The sequence below is a fragment of the Schistocerca piceifrons genome, chromosome 6, assembly GCF_021461385.2.
Source record: "Schistocerca piceifrons isolate TAMUIC-IGC-003096 chromosome 6, iqSchPice1.1, whole genome shotgun sequence".
Taxonomy (NCBI): Eukaryota; Metazoa; Arthropoda; class Insecta; order Orthoptera; family Acrididae; genus Schistocerca; species Schistocerca piceifrons.
Window position 1 is genome coordinate 85,148,220 of NC_060143.1, and position 23,535 is coordinate 85,171,754.

The 23,535-nt window shown below is 39.3% G+C and overlaps 1 protein-coding gene across 1 annotated transcript in view; it reads left to right on the top strand.

Moving 5' to 3' along the window:
* Positions 1-6,503: 6,503 nt before the first annotated feature.
* The window catches only part of LOC124803151 (stress response protein nst1-like), an 86,962-nt gene continuing 69,930 nt past the window's right edge, over positions 6,504-23,535 (top strand). The window contains exon 1 of the mRNA XM_047264332.1: positions 6,504-7,374. Coding sequence (XP_047120288.1) covers positions 6,504-7,374 — 871 coding nt within the window. The remainder of the gene's footprint in view (positions 7,375-23,535) is intronic.

The following is a 23,535-nucleotide window of genomic DNA, read 5'->3' on the forward strand; positions in this document are numbered from 1 at the left end:
TTTCCAGGCGTCGGCGTTTGGGGTGTTGGGTGGGTGGTGGGAGCGAGAGGGAAGGGGCGGCTGGGTTGGGGGAAGGGGTTGTGGCGAAGGGTGGGGGTTAGGCTGCTAGCAGAGATGGGGTGGGGGCTGGCGGAAGTGACCGAGGGAGGAGGAGGAAGATGATATGTGTGTGTGTGTGTGTGTGAGAGCGAGAGAGAGAGTGATAAAGAGAGGGGGGGGGGGGGGAAGGGCCAGAGTGAGGGCAGTGGGTGGTGGGTGGTGGATGGTGGGAGGTGGAACGTGTGCAGCAAACCGCTGAGGCTGCCCGCCTGAGCGGACAGCTAACGACGCGGTCGCCTGCAGTGTAGTCTGCAGAGTGTGGCCTACACTCTACACCCTGCAGCCCTCCTTGATGGCCAGTCCAGCCCAGACGCAGTGGCGCCAGCTGAAGAGCAGATCGGCGAGAGGCCACGCCGTACTACTGCCTACTGTTCGTCCTGTCCCACTGCTGCACTGATGGTGCTTATCGCTGAAAGAATCAGTTTTCTGTTACACCATTTTTAGTCATCTCTACATCTGCATCTACATCTACATCCATACTCCGCAAGCCACCTGACGGTGTGTGGCGGAGGGTACCTTGAGTACCTCTATCGGTTCTCCCTTCTATTCCAGTCTCGTATTGTTCGTGGAAAGAAGGACTGTCGGTATGCCTCTGTGTGGGCTCTAGTCTCTCTGATTTTATCCTCATGGTCTCTTCGCGAGATATACGTAGGAGGGAGCAATATACTGCTTGACTCTTCGGTGAAGGTATGTTCTCGAAACTTTAACAAAAGCCCGTACCGAGCTACTGAGCGTCTCTCCTGCAGAGTCTTCCACTGGAGTTTATCTCTCATCTCCGTAACGCTTTCGCGATTACTAAATGATCCTCTAACGAAGCGCGCTGCTCTCCGTTGGATCTTCTCTATCTCTTCTGTCAACCCTATCTGGTGCGGATCCCACACTGCTGAGCAGTATTCAAGCAGTGGGCGAACAAGCATACTGTAACCTATTTCCTTTGTTTTGGGATTGCATTTCCTTAGGATTCTTTCAACGAATCTCAGTCTGGCATCTGCTTTACCAACGATTGACTTTATATGCTCATTCCATTTTGAATCATTCCTAATGCGTACTCACAGATAATTTATGGAATTAACTGCTTCCAGTTGCTGACCTGCTATTTTGTAGCTAAATGATAAGGGATCTATCTTTCTATGTATTTGCAGCACATTACACTTTTCTACATTGAGATTCAATTGCCATTCCCTGCACCATGCGTCAATTCGCTGCAGATCCTCCTGCATTTCAGTACAATTTTCCATTGTTACAACCTCTCGATATACCACAGCATCATCCGCAAAAAGTCTCAGTGGACTTCCGCTGTCATCTACAAGGTCATTTATGTATATTGTGAATAGCAACGGTCCTACGACACTCCCCTGCGGCACACCTGAATTCACTCTTACTTCGGAAGACTTCTCTCCATTGAGAATGACATGCTGCGTTCTGTTATCTAGGAACTCTTCAATCCAATCACATAATTGGTCTGATAGTCCATATGCTCTTACATTGTTCATTAAACGACTGTGGGGAACTGTATCGAACGCCTTGCGGAAGTCAAGAAACACGGCATATACCTGAGTCTCGTGGACGAATAGCGCGAGCTGGGTTTCACACGACCGTCTTTTTCGAAACCCATGCTAATTCCTACAGAGTAGATTTCTAGTCTCCAGAAAAATCATTATACTCGAACATAATACGTGTTCCAAAATTCTACAACTGATCGACGTTAGAGATATAGGTCTATAGTTCTGCACATCTGTTCGACGTCCCTTCTTGAAAACGGGGATGACCTGTGCTCTTTTCCAATCCTTTGGAACGTTACGCTCTTCTAGAGATCTCCAGTTTAGCCTCACTGTTAAAAGTGCTCAAAATAACTGGTTACTCAGATAACCGATTTTCGGTTTTTTACTGCTATTATTTCCAATAACTAGCTTGGGCATCGAACAAATGTTTAACCAGACTACTGAAACTGCTCACAATAAACGTTTTCTGAAATAAGCGAGTTTAGTTTTTTTGGTTGCTATTATTACAAGCAATTAACGTGAACGTCTAACAAATGCTGAAATGGTCTACGAGGGGCGTTTGAAAAGTCCGTGTAAAATTAAAAACTAGTTATGTGTTTGGGATAAACCTTTTTTATTTTTCGACATAGACTCCTTTTAGACTTACGCACTTCGTCCAACGCTGTTCTAATTTGTTGATCCCTTCCGAATAATAGGAATTGTCCAAATCTGCAAAATAGCTATTAGTTGCTGCAATCACCTCCTTGTTTGAATAAAATCTTTGTCCCGCCACCCATTTCTTCAAATTGGGGGACAAATAGTAGTCCAAGGAAGCCAAGTCTGGAGAATAGGGGGAATGTGAAACGAGTTGTAATCCTATTTCCATTAATTTTGCAATCAAAACTGCTGAGGTGTGTGCTGATGCATTGTCGTGATGGAAAAGGACTTATTTGCGATCCAGTCGCAGCGTTTTTCTTGCAACTCGGTTTTCGAACGGTCCCATAACGATGAATAATATGCACCTGTAATAGTTTTACCCTTTTCCAGATAGTCGATGAGGATTATCCCTTGCGAATCCCAAAAGACAGTCGCCATAACCTTTCTGGTCGAAGGAATGGTATTTGGCTTTTTGGTGCAGATTCTCCCTCGGTAACCTACTGTTTAGATTGTTGTTTGCTCTCAGGAGTATAGTAATGTATCCATGTTTCATCCACAGTGACGAAGCGATGCTTATCGTGAACAGCTGCAAACAATCCTTGCAACACTTCACACGATTCCGCTTTTGGTCAAGCGTGAGCAATCGTGGAACCCATCTCGCGGACAGCTTTCTCTTGTCCAAATGTTTATGCAAAATATTATGTACCCGTTCATTCTAGATGCCCACAGCACTAGCAATCTCACACACCTTAACTCTTCTGCCATCCATCGTCATATCATGGATTTCATCAATGATTTCTGTAGTCCTAACCTCCACAGGGCGTCCAGAACATTGAGCAGCACTTGTGCCCATATGGCCACTCCAAAAATTTTGAAACCACTTATAAATTGTTCTAGCAGAAGGTGCAGAGTCATCGTAATGTTTATAGAGCTTCTCTTTAGTCTCCTAGGCATTTTGCCTTCCATAAAGTAATCACCACACGAAATTCTTTTTCATCCATTTTTTGACAATCACTCGACTACCTTGATTGACACGAATGCCAAACACAAAGAAATAGACCAATATGGCTGAAACTTGGTGTGCGTTCTTTCCAAAGATGCTACTAACTAAACATAACCTCGATACGCGCTGGTGGTGCAATCTCTCGGACTTTGCACGGACTTTTCAAACGCCCCTCGTAAAACTCTCTCAAATTTTTGCATTATACGTTTCAAGATAGAATCAAAATATGAAATAGGAATGTAAAACCGTTCACGGTTTGCCGTTTTTCTCGGAAGGTAACAAAGGGTTGAAGTCTCCCACTGATTCTAGTTTTCATGAAACCCCGCTATAAAATCATGTCGTAATCGAGAATCGTACCGCTATTTGGGCATTACCAATAGTGCTAAAATGTGAAAAATAAAGTTGAAGGACTCTGTTATTTGTGGTAAGTTGTCTATTTCAAAGGACTACAAGCAGATAAAGACATATTATGTAGACACAGGCAGAAGATGAGCTATTTCCTATTTTTATCATAAACTGTGAAAGAATTATTGTCTAAGCAATGATAGACCATGTGTGGGTTTTACTGCACGTGCACGTGCGTTGTCTATTAAGCCACGCCCCATGGAAACAGGTATATTATTCACGATGAAAGAGAACGTCAGCCGCATGAGGACTCCGAAATAACCCAATGGCGACTCGAACCTGCCTTTCCCACTTTACACGAGCTATCGCCTTAATCGCTTCTGCTATCCGGGAGCGCTTCCAGTCCGACCTAAACTTGTCGCACACAACTTCCGTACCACCCGAGTCTATTTTCGTCGTAGCTCATAGCATTTCACATAATTCTTGTAAGAGGTTGGACCTAAGATGCATCCACACTGAAGATATGATGAAATTCTGGCGATGCTTAGCTATTACTATTATAAGTTTGGTGTCTGTTCTTTCGGACATCTCCGAAAGAACAGACACCATACATATGATAGAAGTACATAATTGTCTCAGTTATTCTTACCATTCTTATGTCACGTGTTTGTTTCTCGATGTTTTTTTATAGTAGCTCTGACCGCTTTTTCCACTTTTTGGTAACAACCCAATATTTCAAAGCAATGGAAATTTTACAAATAAACATTACTCGTTTCTAAAGAATATTTTATTTAAAAACAAAAAGTTTTCAGCACCGCTGATCAGGCAATTTGATATACCGTTTCTTTTAATTTGGTTATTAGTGAAAAAAATAAAAGCCTATTATAACTGAGACCAAACAAATACCGTAAAATACTGGTTATTCAGATCTATAATTTCAGTATCCGTTTTAACCGGTCAGTTTTTCCATTTGTTCACTGCTGGGCTGAGCGTTTCACGTTATAACATGCCCGTCGGTATGCGTTTCCTGCCTAGTATGTTCCAAAACACCGCAATTAAAAACCCAGGGCTCATATCTCGGGTTCTGTTGGTGATAGAAAGATAGGGTCAAGTAAATGTCTCCCTCGGGTATGGGTGTGTTGTAACGTTCCCTGGCAAACTCACGTTATTAAAAAGAAAAAAGGAGTTTATTTGTACCATATACGCCGCTCTGGGCAAGTTGTATATATCGTAATTATTGAACAAAAATATTACTGAATGTGGTGTAAAAGACATTTGTTATTCTACTTATATTTTTTGTTGTAATATTTGTCTGTATTTAGGATAGGAATTTTTTTCTGTATTTATTATGTGATTGTAAAATGTGTCAGTATTTGCGATAGCAGAGATATGTTGCCAGAAGAGAATAATATCGTCAATTTGCAAAGAAATGTTAATAGTCAGCAATACTATTTAAGCACAATGCATTATGTATTCTTTGGTCTTCTCTGTTCAGAAGTCATTGCGGTAGGACACTGTGAAAGAGTTTTTTACGAATGGGTAGACTTCTTTTGTCTCTGTCTGGACTTAGCCGCCATTAGACGATGCGTTACGAATTAATGTGAGTTGTATTGTTGTTTGATCTAAATATATTAGAGTTTATCAAAAGTGTGAATTATTTATGTAAATTAGCTTGCCCACGTCATCTATAAAATTTCTTTAAGAATTTTTCAGCATTTTTTAGCGGTGTTGCTGGGCTGTGCCGCGACCAACAATAGCAAACCCGTAAATCGGGAACAGATGCATAAAAATCAATGGTGAATTAAGAAATTGTTCTTCCTTTTCAGTGATCCTGTGGCTGATAAAATTTGAATTAATTATACGTTTGTGCATTCGTAGGCGGATAGCTAATGTTAGTTAACATTGAAATTTAAACAGTTTGGTTCTTTCAAAATATCTTAAATGTGTAATGAAGTAGGTTTGATCAGTGATAAATGTCGGCTTGGCAATAATTAAAACATTTTCTGCTAATAGAGGTAATCTTGTGTTCTATGGCTAGTGCCGGGATAAAATTCAGTAAAAATATTTAACAAAAAATCCACTGCATCAGGAAAGTGTATGCCAAGGCCGAATGATTTAAAGGACCCAATTCTCAACCTAATATTCTTAACCAGTTCATATGAGTTCACGTAAATATTATTTTTTCTTTAAATGTACGTAATAATTAAGTAAGTAAAAATTTTTTATTACCACACGAAAATAAGAGAGTGGTTCTACAACAAAGTTCGCACGAAAGAAAATTAACTTAAAAACAACAGATAAATTTTATTATTCTTCTTTAACGAAATTTCAAATCAATCCCATTCATTACGACCGATTTCGTTAAATTGGCGCCCAACGTGGGGCTCGAATATGCAGTGGCCACTAAATACCCGTGAGATAACTAGGGAATTAATATAGTCGAACTTTGTTGCAGAACATTTAATAATTTTTCTATGTATTGTATGTATTGCATAACCAATATTGTGTGGTAATACCTGTGTATGATTTTTTGCATGAGAACACTATGTACCCAGAGGCAAGCTGAAGAAGAGAGCTCAATATTTCGAAAAATTAATTACCTACCACAATATCAGGGGGCAGCTGCACCCAAGATAGATCACCAAAAGGTAAAGCTACAGTGTAGTTGTCCTGTGGGTAGTAAAGTAGCCTCAGTGCAGTGTTCTCGGATCATTAGTGGTGTGCTTGTTGTTAGTACTTTGTTTTAAAATAACAGGACATTTAGGTAGTTAGTCATTGTAGTATATAGTAAGTGTGTATTAGTTAATGTCCATTTCTTGTGTGATTATGTCAGTGAAACCTGAGTGTTAGGATATTTAGTTCAGATTTTATTTCTTTTGTTTACTATGGTTAGATTGCGTAGTCAGAAAGATATCAACATGGATAATGAGCAACAGTCAGTAAGTAGTGATACCGAGTTGGAAAGTGGGACACAAAGTAATGTTAGTGACGTAGTTCAGGAAGTACAATGTGAGAATCTGGGGGCAGAAGGACAAGAAATGTTGCCATTGCCACCCAGTGATTCAGTTGATAGCGGAAATACTGTGCCATCCGCAAGCACTGGACACGGACCAGAGAGTGGTGAGGTGTCAGAAGTGCAATCATTAAGAGTTATGTTCGAGCGCATGCTCAATTTCCAAGCTGAATTTGTACGTGTGCAAGCAGAACGTGATAGAGAACGTGATGCTAAACAAGCAGAACGCGATAGAGAACGTGATGCTAAACAAGCAGAACGCGATAGAGAACGTGATGCTGAACAAGCAGAGCGTGACCAGAGATTGGTAGCTGAATTTGCATGTATGCAAGCAGAACGCGATAGAGAACGTGATGCTGAACAAGCAGAGCGTGACCAGAGATTGGTAGCTGAATTTGCCAAACAAGCAGAGCGCGATGGAGAACGTGATGCTAAACAAGCAGAGCGTGACCGACGCCTGCATGAGAGGGACTTGCAGTTGATGCAAACTTTAGAAGTTATGCAAAGTGAGATTGTTAGTTTGAAACAAAAATATGAAACCATACCCAAAACGGTGCAAGAATTAAGCGAAAGAGTAGATAGTGTTCAAGTGGCTAACGCCAATATAGTAGAGGAAATCAGTGTCCTGACTAATAGGGTCGAACAACTAGAAATTGACACAACTCAAGTAATTGAGAACAAAGTGATCGAACAAGTGCACAAAGTAGAAAATGAAGTCATGAAAGAAATAGATCAGAAAGTGCACGCCGCAATTGAGGCCAGAGATGTGGGCTCAAGTGCGGATGTGCAAGATCTAAAAAGGATAGTGCACAAAGACATTCCGCCGTGGCAGCGGAGTGTGGACCGTCGTCTTGCCGAGATGGAGCTTAGCTTGCGGCATGACGAGGCACGGGCGTATATCACGCCAGCCAGGTCCAACAATGATAGGCATATAAATACTGCAGTAAAAAATTGCGACTGCGAGACAGAACAGGCAACCAATGTAAGCGAAACAAATAAATGTCATTCCAAAGTAGTGATTGAAGAAAGCTTGATTAGGAACCGACAGTTTCAGATCTTTACAACGGAGAAGAAATCTGTTCACCCTGTAGTGTTTATCAAGGGATTTAGAAACATTTTGCCTAGCGTTTGGAGTCATACCCAGAAAATACAGTTCGTTATGTCTTACATACAAGGAGATGCTGCATTATGGGCAACCGAAGCAGCTGACAGTTGTGATACATATGAGCAATTTGAAAAAGCATTCTTGGCCAAATATTGGTCAACATGTATCCAGGAGAGATTACGGAAGGAGGTATATAATCCAGAGCCGTATTTTCCACGACTAGGCAATTTGCGAAAATATTTCGAGAAGTACATTAATAAGACCCGTTACTGGGACGAACAGATTTCATCCCGGGATTTGATCAGGCTTTTGAAATCACACTTGCCGATACATGTAAAGGAAAAACTTATACACGTGCCTGAAAATGATATGGAACATTTCTTGTCTGTTCTGGACTCAATTGACCTGATTCAGGAGGACGTTAAGGCAGCCTCTGAACAGGCTAGAAGTAACGGAAATGGTTATAGAAATGGTAGAAATAACACGCCTCCACCAAGTAATGGAAACGGCGGAGGTAATGATAGGAGACAGGAGTATGCACAAAACGGAAATAGAGGTAGAGACCGGAACGGCAATAGTCCGCCGGTGAATAATGACCGGAAAAGGAGGTTCGATGACCGGTATGAGACAGGCCCACCAAGCAATAATAGATGGAAAAATGCCAGGGGGCCGAGCAACACTAATACTTATAATGATGCAAACCGAACTTGGCCGCAGAACCAGAGGCCCAGTCCGGACCGGCAAAACAGTGATAGATATGACAATAACCGACCGCCACCACAAAATGCGCCAATTGCGCAACCGTGGCGGCCGACGCAACACAACGTGCACATAGTGGAGGTCAGTGACACAGAGCAGCCACGCCCATCCACTAGCAATAATTCAACAAACTAGATGCAGCCGAGATACGCTCTCCATCGTCGGCTGAGGTTTGGAGTGAGAGCAGCCCGACACAGAACAAAACACCGAACAAAATCTGTATCCTTAGGTATAATGACGGGGTACAGATGGGAGATGAATTAATAACTGAACCATCCACGTGCATAAAGGAGCACAAAGACAAAGTACAAGCGATAATAGAGATCAAAATTAACAATATTGATGTGCAAGCGGTCGTAGATACAGGTGCTACTGTCAGTGTTATGAGTATGGACTTATTCAAAGTACTGGGGAAGGAAAGGCGTATGCTGACTTTTCCCGTGAATAATTGTAAAGTCACTGGAGCCATAAGTGCACAGCGACAAATAATTAAACTCCAAGTGCGAGTAGAGATGTATGTAGGGGATGAAGCCATAGCGTGCTCATTCCTGGTAGTAAAGGGTTTAAAGGTAGCCTGCATTTTGGGGGTAGATTTTTTAAGAGAAAGGGACGCAATAATCGACCTTTCTCGGGGAAAATTAAGCTTGATGAATGCTGGTAGGAGAATAGAATTGTCCATGCTCAGATCTGAAGAGGTACCTGTACCTAATTGTAACGCTATTAACATAAGGTGTAGGAATCAGTGGATACTACATTTAGACAATCATTGTCTAGGTCAGAATCTCTATTATCCTGACGTACAAGATGATCAATTAAAAGCAAATGTGGACGCACTTGTGAACAAAGTATCACAGTCCGAAAATTTGAACTCTATGCAACAGCAGGATTTGGTACAGTTATTATCTAATTATGCAGATGTATTTTCAGAACGACCAGGAATTGTTAAGGGATATCAGTACAATATCGAGGTAAAGCCTCACAAAACTTACTGTCGAGCCTCATACTCCATTCCTTGGTCCAAGAAGGAAATAGTAGCTAAAGAAATAAGAAAACTGATCGAGTGGGGAATAATAGAACCGTCTTTGTCCCCTTATAGTAGTCCTTTGGTGGCGGTAGCAAAAGCAGACGGACAGGTACGGTTAGTACTAGATGCGAGAGACATAAATGAAATTATTGTACCTGTTAGGACTCAACCGGAAAATCTTGATGAGCAAATTCAAAAATTTCATGGAGTGCAATATTTGACATCTATTGATATGAGAAGTTCTTTCTGGCAAATCCTGCTCACACCCGAGTCGAGGAAATATACTGCATTTATATTTGGGGGAAGGAGCTACCAATTTAGGGTACTACATTTCGGCCTAAATGTAAGTGCAGGAGTTTTTATAACAGCCCTCGACGCGGTTTTAGGTCCGGATTTGCTGCAAAGTGTAACAGTGTATGTAGACGATCTAGTGATTGCCACTGCCACCTGGGAGGAGCACGTAGAACTACTGAGTAAAGTCTTAGAAAGGTTTAAGCAAGCGGGAGTAACAGCGAATCTTGATAAATCCAAATTTGGACGTAATCAGATTAAATTTCTAGGTCACATAATAACACCACAAGGCATCAAGCCTGACAGCAAAAAACTTGATGTAATTCGTGGGTTTCCTAGTCCGAGAACTAAGAAACAGCTCAAAGCATTTATAGGTCTAGCATCTTTTTTTAGACGGTTTGTTCCAAACCAATTAATGAATAACGAATCTTTATTGAGCCTGTTGCGTAAAAATGCGCACTGGGTGTGGACAGAAGAATGTCAACGCGCATTTGACGCTATCAAAAATGCCTTGGTGAACGCCAACATACTGCGACACCCAGACATGACAAAAGATTTTCGTATAGCGACAGATTCGTGTTCATACGGTCTGGGCGCGTGTTTATTTCAGTGGGACAGGAGCAACGACCCCACAACAATCAATGTAATCGGATTTGCCAGCCGCACACTAAACAGCTGCGAGAGAGCATATTCCGCTACCGAATTAGAGGCTCTTGCAGTGGTTTGGGCGGTAAAGAAATTTAACTATTACATCTATGGTAAAGAAGTCAAAGTATTCAGTGACCACCAGGCTTTGAGCTATTTAATGACTTGCAAATTATACCATACCCGCTTGCTAAGATGGAGGTTAGCATTACAGGAATATAAAATTAAAATCATGTACCTTAAATGACAAGATAATGTTGTAGCAGACGCCTTGTCGAGGCTTCCACTAGGGCAATCCTCAATGTCAAATATTTTGGGACAATCGGAGGAATATCGAATACTATTAGTACAAGATAAGGTACATAGGAGGGACTTTTTACATATGTGTAAAAATATGTCCATATTGCAGGAAACTGATCCGATTTGGCGAGATATCATTAGTAAAATTAAAGAAGGAACCAATCTTAAAAGTGTTCAGAATTTCAAAATAGTAGATAATATTCTGTATTATAAAACAGGTGTGTCAAATGACCATGGAGTCGTGTGTATACCACAACAGGCTATCCCAGCTGTAGTGTGGCACACGCATTTAGCATGGGGTCACGCTGGGATAGGCAAGACAATAAGGATTTTGTCCAAATTCTGTTATTTTAAGGGGATAAGCCAGCAGACTCGCACCATTATCAGGACTTGTCCTCTGTGCCAAAAAGCTAAGTTTCAAAATAAGTCCACAAGGTCTGAACTGCATCCTATAGTGCCTCATCGACCACTTCAGTTAGTATCTATAGACATAGCAGGACCCTACCCACGAGCCAGGGGTGGATTGAAGTACATTTTAGCGGTGTATGACCTTTTCTCTAAATATTTAAAAATATACTGCCTTAAATCAGCCACTGCTCGTGGAATAGTTAAATGGTTAGGGAAGGAATATTTTACACAAGTGGGTAAGCCTGAAGCGATAATATCGGATAATGCTTCCTATTTTACAGGCCATACCTGGAAAAACTATTTACATGAACAAGATATAAAGCATATACTAATTTCCCGTTTTCACCCACAAGCAAGTTTAGTAGAGAGAACATTTGGAGAGTTAAATAAATTTTTCAGGTTATACATTGCATATAAACACACAAGATGGCCAGATCTGATACCTAAGTTTGTAGAAGTTCACAACGCAACCCCGCATGCTTCTACGGGGTATCCACCAAACGAGATTATAATGAATAATAATAGAGTTTTGAATGAGTGGCTGGCACCTTTGCCTAAGGTCCCAGTCATTCCTGAGCCTAAGGAAGAGAAGATAAGAAAAGCAGGGTGCAACCTTACCAGGTGCGCTCAGAAAAGGAAAGAAAAATATAATCGACATGTGACGAATAACCAAAAATTTAGTGTTGGGGACTTGGTACTCTTACGCAATCATCCTAAGTCCTCGGCATCCTTGAAACAGAATATCAAGTGGCAATTGGTGTACAATGGACCTTTTAGAGTAGTAAGTGTGCCACATGAGTGTAGCTATCTCTTAGCAGATCCCCACTCAGGGAGAGTACGGGGACTGTATCCGCGTAAGGATGTAAAAGCATTCCTACAGTAAAAGACTAATAGTCCTATGTGGACACCATTCTTTTGTAAATAATGAACATTAATGATGTGTGATCTTTAGAGATAATATACTAGTGTAGAAGTGTTTAGTTATAAGAATATGATTGACTTTCTCATGTGTATGGATATTTGTGTTATGTACTCTTTTAATTTGTGTTATCTAGAACATGCTCTAAATGTTTGCACAGATAATCTGATTAGTGCAATTATTTGTAGTGTTAAGCTGTGACAGAGTTCAATCAAAAAGAACATTTTAGTAATGATTAGTTAGTGTACTACATAATTTTCTATGTGCCCAAATTTGAAATATTTCTTGGCACAATCTTCTCTATTATGTGTATGTATGTATATATGTGTAGCTGTCAGATTGACAGATTCGAACCCAGAATAATATCAATAATATGAGGCCCTGAGAACTTTATTATCTAACCAATGTTATTAGAGAAAATAATGCACCCAGTAGTGACCCGAGGGCACCACGGGAGGCAAACTTGTTGCAAATTTATGTAATGCAAAGTTACGCACAAAGAAGCTTCAATTGAAGCATGTGCAGATTCAAACAGTAAAAAAGAGCTAGCCAGATACAGTCCAAGTCAATTTTTGCCTACAGAGACTACACTGTAGTTACGTAGGACGTTGATAGTAAAGTGTGACATGAGTTCAAAGGAGTTATTGAACAATATGCCTGAATCCGGCTGGAATGCACAAATAAAATCTACTCGAACACGAATATAGATGACTTTTGGGCAAACTAATACCAAATTTTAATATTTTGTTACCATGTACGCAAATATCACACCTTGGTAAAGAGTTACGAATGTGCTATTACAAAAAAAAAAAAAAAAAATTGCACAGCGGACATTGTAAATAAAAATAAAGGAACTTAAACAAAAGTGCAGTATTGTGCGGCAGAGACAGACAGTGACTGTTAAACCTGCAGCAATACGTCACGGAATAGTTGTGTATAAGTGATAAAAAACTGTATCATCGCCGTGTGTGCAAGTGGACAAGGAACTAGCACGACACGAACAGTGAACCGATAACGGACGGTGGATCAAGCTAGTGTCAAACTTTAACTCTTTGTGTGTCAAGGGACGCTAGGAAAGCGCATTGACTACGAAGATACATTTTGTCCTAAGGTGAAAACTCGCGTGTGACTAATGACAAGTCATGACATGGTGAAAAATATTGTATGCCCATAAAACGTGTTACTGTGACAAAGAAACATTGTGCAAACCAGACTAGGGAAGGCCTACTGAGTAATAACTGCCGCTAACTGTGTGCGTTCTTTCCCACAGCAGGAAAAATGCCTATAAGGGTAGTACACTGTTTCTGAACTTGTTGCATGTTTCCTGGAGCACTGCAAGAAAACGTCGCACGGGCGAGCGGATATCCAACGCGCATCCGGCTACATCAGCTATGCAGCGGCCGCAGCAGCCCGTAGCAGACCAGACAGACAGCCACGCCCCTCCGCGCCGTAGCTGTCAACGCCGGGGGCGGTGACCTACACGGAGTCAGCGCGCCGCGCCGTGCGCCGCTCAACAATCACTCCGCACCGCTCACCAAATACAGCATTATTGATTTTTTTTTATGTTCACATAAACTGAATAACATGTCAATGACTTCATTTCGATAAACATTGATCATTTACTACGTAGGACAAGTGACCTTGTAGTGTATCACACGAATAATAGTATCACACACAAAAAAACTTCAGTCGAACTGTATGTGACTGTGATATTGTGTAATTGTGTAACCGTTTGTGACGAACTGAATTTAATTCAAATGAATAACTGCATTTAATTCAAATGACCATGAACCAACTGGGATGGCTGGGCTCCGGCACAGTTTTGCCCAGGTTTCCTGTTTGCCTACGCCCAAATGGGGGAGCCATGAACTTATATAATCCTGGGACTAAATAAAAGAGCCATTCCGTAAAATATACAAGTGTAAAGAACGTTACTGGCACCATTGTGTCAAAGTGTAAAAACTCTTTGCCAAATGCTGCCAGGGGGCAATGTAACGTTCCCTGGCAAACTCACGTTATTAAAAAAAAAAAAAGAGTTTATTTGTACCATATACGCCGCTCTGGGCAATTTGTATATATCGTAATTATTGAACAAAAATATTACTGAATGTGGTGTAAAAGACATTTGTTATTCTCCTTATATTTTTTGTTGTAATATTTGTCTGTATTTAGGATAGGAATTTTTTTCTGTATTTATTATGTGATTGTAAAATGTGTCAGTATTTGCGATAGCAGAGATATGTTGCCAGAAGAGAATAATATCGTCAATTTGCAAAGAAATGTTAATAGTCAGCAATACTATTTAAGCACAATGCATTATGTATTCTTTGGTCTTCTCTGTTCAGAAGTCATTGCGGTAGGACACTGTGAAAGAGTTTTTTACGAATGGGTAGACTTCTTTTGTCTCTGTCTGGACTTAGCCGCCATTAGACGATGCGTTACGAATTAATGTGAGTTGTATTGTTGTTTGATCTAAATATATTAGAGTTTATCAAAAGTGTGAATTATTTATGTAAATTAGCTTGCCCACGTCATCTATAAAATTTCTTTAAGAATTTTTCAGCATTTTTTAGCGGTGTTGCTGGGCTGTGCCGCGACCAACAATAGCAAACCCGTAAATCGGGAACAGATGCATAAAAATCAATGGTGAATTAAGAAATTGTTCTTCCTTTTCAGTGATCCTGTGGCTGATAAAATTTGAATTAATTATACGTTTGTGCATTCGTAGGCGGATAGCTAATGTTAGTTAACATTGAAATTTAAACAGTTTGGTTCTTTCAAAATATCTTAAATGTGTAATGAAGTAGGTTTGATCAGTGATAAATGTCGGCTTGGCAATAATTAAAACATTTTCTGCTAATAGAGGTAATCTTGTATTCTATGGCTAGTGCCGGAATAAAATTCAGTAAAAATATTTAACAAAAAATCCACTGCATCAGGAAAGTGTATGCCAAGGCCGAATGATTTAAAGGACCCAATTCTCAACCTAATATTCTTAACCAGTTCATATGAGTTCACGTAAATATTATTTTTTCTTTAAATGTACGTAATAATTAAGTAAGTAAAAATTTTTTATTACCACACGAAAATAAGAGAGTGGTTCTACAACAAAGTTCGCACGAAAGAAAATTAACTTAAAAACAACAGATAAATTTTATTATTCTTCTTTAACGAAATTTCAAATCAATCCCATTCATTACGACCGATTTCGTTAAAGTGTATGTTGTCCTTAGCGTAAGTTAGTTTAAGCTAGATTAAGTAGTATGTAAGCTTAGGGAACGATGGCCTCAGCAGTTTGGTCCCATAAGACCTTACCACAAATTTCCAATTTTCCAATTTCATGTAAGTGTTTTGTACAGCCCATGGGCTAGGGACCATTTGTGTATCCAATAGAAGGATCGCCTTAGAGTTTGATGTGGTCTACAGTCGGTATTAAGAGAGATGAGGAAGCACCAATAGTTCATGGGTGCATGGGCGTTTCCTTAGAAAGCTCCAAAAAAAGGTTTTTTGTCATTTCTTTGTATCAAACGGAGCCGCTTATTCCAAGAATGCATAGCATATGGCTGAAATAGTTATGATATATTCCTAAGATCTCGGTCCGGAACTCTAACGGCAAACTCTCTAGGCATTTATCTAGAAGCGCCATCTTATCGTTTTCGAAAATAATGAGAGAGTATATAACAATGTGAACGACGAAGGGCGAGATGGTGAGAGCGAGAAGAGACACAGCAGCAGTGGTAACGAGTGAATAATATAGTAGCGTTAAGACACAGCAAGAGGCAGGCAGCGACACTGACAGGAGAAAGTAGTAGTAAGACAGATCGAAGGGGACAGTGGCCGTGAAACAGGGGACAGTGACAGTCAGAGCAACAGAAAGAGATGATCAGTGCGAGTTGGGCCGAATGACTGAATGAGAATGGACAAGTGCAGTGGACAAGTGTGGGCGACTTACAGCGATGGACTCACGGGTGTGAGCGTGTTACAGTTGGGTGTCAGAGGAGACTTGTACGTTAAAAATTACCCTAGTATGTTCGCATGCCAACATTTCTCGGATAATTTTTAAAGGTGCTGAAGAACATATAATGAGGCACCAGTCTTCATTCGGAGAAGGATATTCGCCTTTTTTGTGCTCTGATCGGAGCATTTTTTCAGCGCTTTCACGCTTTCAATAATATTTATACACTGACTCATCCAGTACACGAATGTTGGTCGTTTGTGGATGAAACTGAAGAGATGTGTGTACAGTCCTAAGCCATTAACATTGTGCATCCCTAATTCACTCAGTGTCGGCTTCGCTGGCTCGTATGAGGAGCCTAGAAATCTCTGCAGGACTTGAGTATATGAAGAAATTGTAGTATTTCCAAGACTGTACAGTTCGAGGACTCACTAAGTACCAAATAAGAACATTTCTTCATTATATTTGCAATTCTCTTAATTACTCGGTAAAAAGTGAAATCAGTGTCTTCATTGTATCTCGTGTTTTCTTAATCACTCATATAACTGGTTCACGTTGTATATGAGCTTCAAAGTTCCCAATGTTCCTTACGTCCGCACAAAAAGTGTCTGTTTCTCACAAATTATTTCACAAGACTCCCATATACAGCTGCTCTTTCCGGCCTATGGAGAGTAATAAGACTGGAGATAATGTAGATGCAATCCAAAGATTTCAGTCACTTACACAGACATTCAACGATATGTTCCGTCAAAATATTACAAAAGTTGTGTAAACATTTATGCAACTACTTTATAAAAATTAGAATATTTATGTTAATTTCACTACACAATTGATAAATTTGTATTCAACAAAGTGGCTGTTCACAAGCTATAAAGATCTATTTTTACAACGCTTTTATTTTACTTATAAATGAAGTTATAGATACCCATCGGTGTCTGGGATTTCATAATATGTAATAGGCTTCACTGTATCACAAGGTACAGCTGAAGGTCCGCACTTACATTTTATTTAGGCCAAAACGTCTTACACATTCAGTAACGTCATGTACCGTCTCTGATATTCAGCTGTTTGTTGGGAAAGGTCATCTGAGAATGGTGGAAAGAAATGATCAATTCAGGGTGAGCACCGAATCTTACAATCGACTGTCTGGCCTTTATAAATAACCTTGTGATCTTTCCAGTTTCCATAGATACGGCAGCAAAGCAGCTTAAGCAGCCGAAGACACAGAAAGCGAAGGTTGAGCTTCAAATCTGCTTTCAGAAGACCCTCTTAGTAACAAACATAAAATAACGCCAAATGAACTGGAGGTCAACATAGAAAAAATTAAGCATAGTGAGAAGTACAAATACCGAGGCTACTTGAAAGAGCCTGTAATATACCCACTCCTTCCTATTTGCAGCTACTGTCCACATTAGTCTTTTATGCAGACCTGAAAGCAGAGAAGATTACAATACCGTTATTCTAATGGATAATAATATAGGCGTGGAACATTTTAATTTTTTTATAAATAATGAAGTATAAAAGAAGAAGAACATACGCATTGCCAATCAGACTTATGTTAGGTAAACTTCATTGTTTACTAGTATCGAACGGTGGGTAATGTGGACTAGAGTTATGTTTGCAAAATTCTGTACTGTAGTCATACTAAAGTAACAGGGGCGTAATTGACTTAGACAGCTTCGTTCCTGACACCACGAAAGAAATGGTAAGGTACCGAAAAAATGGTGTGATACAAGGTAGTCACTAGTGTAAAATACATACTAATCAATTTAAAAAACTAATCATTCTAATAAAAGTATAAGTTAACACGTTGCTGAAATAATTTCTATGTCGGTGTCTCATCGAAGGCTATGACCAGGGTCTAAAATAAGCAATTCCAGTAAGTTTACATGGTCAAAATCACGATCAGGTACATGATAATGCTCTAAATAGAAGCAATCTAGGTAATGTCAGTTGAAATAAACGGTCATATATGTAACCTATTTGTTGTTCCTCTAATAAATACACACAACCACAGCCACTCAGTAAAATACACGATGTGTAACTGTTGTACTAAGTACGTGATCTCGTCGAGTGTCAATTCTAGTTAATTACGATCAATGATGCGCTTAAACTCTGTTTACTATGGGCAAATGATCTACTGGACCAATCACAACTACAACGTGGGGACTCATTCATTTTACTTATCTTTATAATTCAGTTGTTGTATAGCATTGGTAGTTAAAGCATATCGGGTACCCACTGATTAACAAGAAACGAGCATGAAAGTTGGAAGAACAATTATTTTGACTGTAAGATCAATTTACTGATTAAGATAAACTGACTGTAATAACGGAAGTTGATAATTTACTAAGTATAAAATCTGTCTAAGGAGGGCAAGTTACTCATCGAAGTGACAACATATTGAACTCTATAGTAAGTGTAAGCGGATATAAACACGTGAACTACTATCTTAATTGGCAATGCGTACGTTCACCTTTTTTTATAGTTCATTATTTATAAGAAATTACAATTTTCCACACCTACACTGTATTATTATCCATTTGAATAACGGCTTGTCACTTAAGCTTTTATATACTCCCGTTTTTTAATACCTATAATAGAACGATTGTGCATATACAGCTTCATTTGTATTTAGTGATACCATGTAAATGGCTAATGTCCAGAGTGATGGCATTTTAACGGAAATGACCAAATATATAATTAGAACCACTAAAATTATCCATTATGTAATATGGTTATAATAGAATTGTTTTGCATAATAACTCATAAGTTACTGTTGTTGCATTGGTTGTTTATGTATGATATGTTGTATTTAGATCCTGAAGATGATGATATAACAACATCGAAACTAGCTGCTAGTAAAACCAACACCTTAATACAGCTGGAGGAATTTCGTCATTTTTTAACATATATTATACTAACTGACGTCCCAAGTCGTCCGTTTCAACTATGGATATACAAAGACTGAGTATGTCTTTCCAGGGGATGGGACTAATCCGCAAGTTCTCAGCCAGTAACATCAAGCTGATGAAGACAACAGTAGTCATCGCATACAACAAACGATGTACGGCGGAAGTCGTGACTCCAAGCTATACGGAGGTGAAGATAAGTACACGTAGTGTAATAGGACACAAAGTGAAAATAAACAGTGAAAAACTATGGATGAGATTAGAACTCAGAAAATTGTACCATAAATATCACCTACTGTGTGAACATTGATTACTTGAAATTAAGTACAGTCTTGAGTACTGAGCAATTCGATAGGGCTATGATGTGTATTATCGAAACAGTTAATAATACTAAGATTATTATTGAAAATAGCCATAAAAAGAAGCTTTATATGTTAAAACGTAAGAAGGGTGAACTGCATAAACCAGAATATATACATAGTGGACATATCTTTTGTGACAGAGTAGTTAATGACAGTGATATTATTTTTAGTAATGAAGAACTACGTCTGTTACAGAATGGCAATAAATATGCAATCAATAAGAAAATACACTCAAAAGATATCAAAACCCTTCTGGTTGAAGTTAAGAGAACTCTTAACTAAGCTAAGGTTAATAAAGCACAACAGAACCTTTTAACGAGTAAAATAGCTGAATCCATTAGCAAACAGCTCTCCAATAGTAGAAAAATGAATAATGACCAATGCAGATAACAAACTAATCTATAACATTAATCGTAAATTAAAAGAACATGAGGCCTTGGTTGTTAGAGCTGATAAGGGAAATACTTAGTAATATTAAAAATAAGTGAACATTACAATAAAGTTAAGAAATTTTTTGAAAGTAATAACATTATACGACTCAATCATGACCCCACTAAATGGTTTGCGAAACAGGTTAAGGAAGCATTGAAGACAACTTCACTTTTATTTCACGAAAAAACTAGTAGGTCTTTAGAGGTAATGAACCCACACGCCCCATGTTTATGGGCACAACCTAAGATACATAAATTAAATATGCCCATAAGACTTATTGTTAACTATATAGATTGCCCGGCATATAAACTTAGCTAATAAACTAAATAATATTTTAACCAAAAACTATATCTTTGAACAAAAATTTTCTGTAATGAATACATATGACCTAGTAGATAAGGTTAAACAGATCCGAATACCTGGAGGTTACAAGTGGGTGTCACTAGATGTTGTTAAGTTATGTACTAATGTCCATGTAAAAGAGGTACTTTTACTTATCAGGAGAAATTTTATGAAACATAAATGTATGTCGATAGCAGAAATTGATGAGTTCCTGAGATTAGTAGAAATAGTACCGTCTTACAATTACTTCTCTTTCATTGGAGAAATATTCAAACAGTTAGATGGGTTATCCATGGGATGCTGCTTGTCAGGAACACTGCAAACATTTTCATTAATTATCTCGAAACTGAGTTATTCATGAAGCAACGAGAGATAATACAGATTATTCTATACTATTACCGCTATGTAGATAACACTCTATTATTACATAGAGATAAGGGTAAAAATCTAGACAGGATTATTGAAACGTTCAATGGATTATACCACAACATACAGTTCAGACATGAAAAAGAACAGAACAGAAGAATTAACTATCTTGACATTACATTAATGAACGATGAAGGAAACTACAAGTTAGCAATTTACAGGAAACCGACTACGACAGATGCAATCATACCACACAGTTTTGCACACCATGACAAATATAAGATGTCCTTCTCCTATAGTGCCATTAGCAGACTAGTAAAAATTCCCTTAGAGCTAGAACATATTGAACATGAAAAACACATTCTTAAAGACATTGCTTATAATAATGGTTGCAGACCCGAAATAGTTGACAGCATTCACTCCAAGATTATAAATAAAAATTCTCATCACTTGAAAGAAATAACCCTCGAACTTATCACAAAGAAAAAGGAACTATACGCCAGTATGAACTTCATTGGCCCAATTTCTCATAACATTGCACGATCCTTCAACAAAATCGGCATTCAAATAAGTTTTAGAAACAGACACAGACTATCTAGATTACTTACACATTCGGTTGAAGAAATCGAACCGCTCCAAAAATCAGGGATTTGTAAGATTACCTCTGACGATTGTGAATGCATATACATGTTGGTTCATTGATAGTGACCAGACCAAATATCTCACGAAATAAGCATCAAACGAAAAAACTACAAAGAACGAAACTAGTCTAGCTTGAAAGGGGGGGGGGGGGGAAACCATATGGCGCTATGGTTGGCCCGCTAGATGGCGCTGGCATAGGTCAAACGGATATCAGCTGGTTTTTTTTTAAATAGTAACCCCCACTTTTTACAACATATTCGTATAGTACGCAAAGAAATATGAATGTTTTTGTTGGACCACTTTTTTCGCTTTGTGATAGATGGCGCTGTGATAGCCACAAACGTGTAAGTACGTGGTATCACGTAACAATCCGCCAATGCGGACTTTATTTGCTTCTTGATACATTACCCGTATTACAATGGACTATTTACCAATTGCGGAAAAGATCGATATCGTGTTGATGTATGGTTATTGTGATCAAAATGCCCAACGGGCGTGTGCTATGTATGCTGCTCGGTATCCTGGACGACATCATTCAAGTATCCGGACCGTTCGCAGCATAGTTACGTTATTTAAGGGAACAGGAAGTGTTCAGCCACATGTGAAATGTCAACCACGACCAGCAACAAATGATGATGCCCATGTAGGTGTTTAAGCTGCTGTCGCAGTTAATCCGCACATCAGTAGCAGACAAATTGCTCGAGAATCGGCAATCTCAAAAACGTCGGTGTTGTGAATGCTACATCAACATCGAATGCACCCATACCATATTTCTATGCACCAGGAATTGCATGGCGACGACTTTGAACGTCGTGTACAGTTCTGCCACTGGGCACAAGAATAATTACGGTACGATGACAGATTTTTTTGGACGCGTTCTATTTAGCGACGAAGCGTCATTTACCAACAACGGTAACGTAAACCGGCATAATGTGCACTATTGGGCAACGGAAAATCCATGATGGCTGCGACAAATGGAACATCAGAGACCTTGGTGGGTTAATTTATGGTGCGGCATTATGGGAGGAAGGATAACTGGCCCCCATTTTATCGATGGCAATCTAAATGGTGGAATGTATGCTGATTTCCTACGTAATGTTCTACCGATGTTACTACAAGAAGTTTCACTGCATGACAGAATGGCGATGTACTTCCAACATGATGGATGTGCGGCACATAGCTTGTATGCGGGTGAAGCGGTATTGAATAGCCTATTTCATGACAGATGGATTGGTCGTCGAAGCACCATACCATGGCCCGCACATTCACCGGATCTGACGTCTCCGGATTTCTTTCTGTGGGGAAGGTTGAAGGATATTTGCTATCGTGATCCACCGACAATGCCTGACAATATGCGTCAGCGCATTGTCAATGCATGTCCGAACATTACGGAAGGCGAACTACTCGCTGTTAAGAGGAATGTCGTTCCATGTGTTGCCAAATGCATTGAGGTTGACGGACATAATTTTGAGCATTTATTGCATTAATGTGGTATTTACAGGTAATCACGCTGTAACAGCATGCGTTCTCAGAAATGATAAGTTCACAAAGGTACATGTAGACTATCACATTGGAAAAACTGAGATAAAATGTTCAAGCGTACCTACGTTCTGTATTTTAATTTAATAAACCTACCTGTTTCCAGCTGTTCATCTAAAATTGTGAGCCATATGTTTGTGATTATCACAGCGCCATCTATCACAAAGCGAAAAAGGTGGTCCAACTAAAACATTCATATTTCTTTACGTACTACGCAAATATGTGATAAAAAATGGGGATTCCTACTTAAAAGAAAAACGCAGTTGATATCCGTTTGACCTATGGCAACGCCATCTAGAGACCAACCATAGCGCCATCTGGTTTCCCTCTTCAGGCTAGACCAGTTTCGTTCTTTGTAGTTTTTCGTTTAACGCTTCTTTCGTGGGATATTTGGCCCGGTCACTATCAACAATGGACCACCCTGTATATAGGGCAGACAGGAAGAAGTTTTAAAGAAAGGTACCGCGAACACACAGCATTGGACACTATAAAATATTCAACATTGAAACAACATCTATTAACCGAGGACCACCATGTCACAAGTATTGACAAGAATTTTAAAACACTGCCTTTTGTAGACAAAGGAGGGACTATGACCCTGTTGGAAGACATTGAAATTTATATTGCGTTACAGAAAGAACCACTGACCCTTCTAAATGATCAGGTTGAGTCTAAGAATAAGGCATTTTTCGATAATTTTCGGAATCTCTTATGTAACTAAGAACCCGCATAACCCACATTTTAGGTTTATGTTACTTGTATGACTTATTATTTTACATCTTTCAACCAGGAAGTCTTGCACCTATTGCTGTAATTTTGTTACAGGAAGGGTTACTTGGCTGTATACATGGAAAAAGGAAGTTGTGAACTATTGGTACATCTTTCAAATATAAACAAGTAAGACGAATATATTTCTTGTATGTAGATTTATGACTA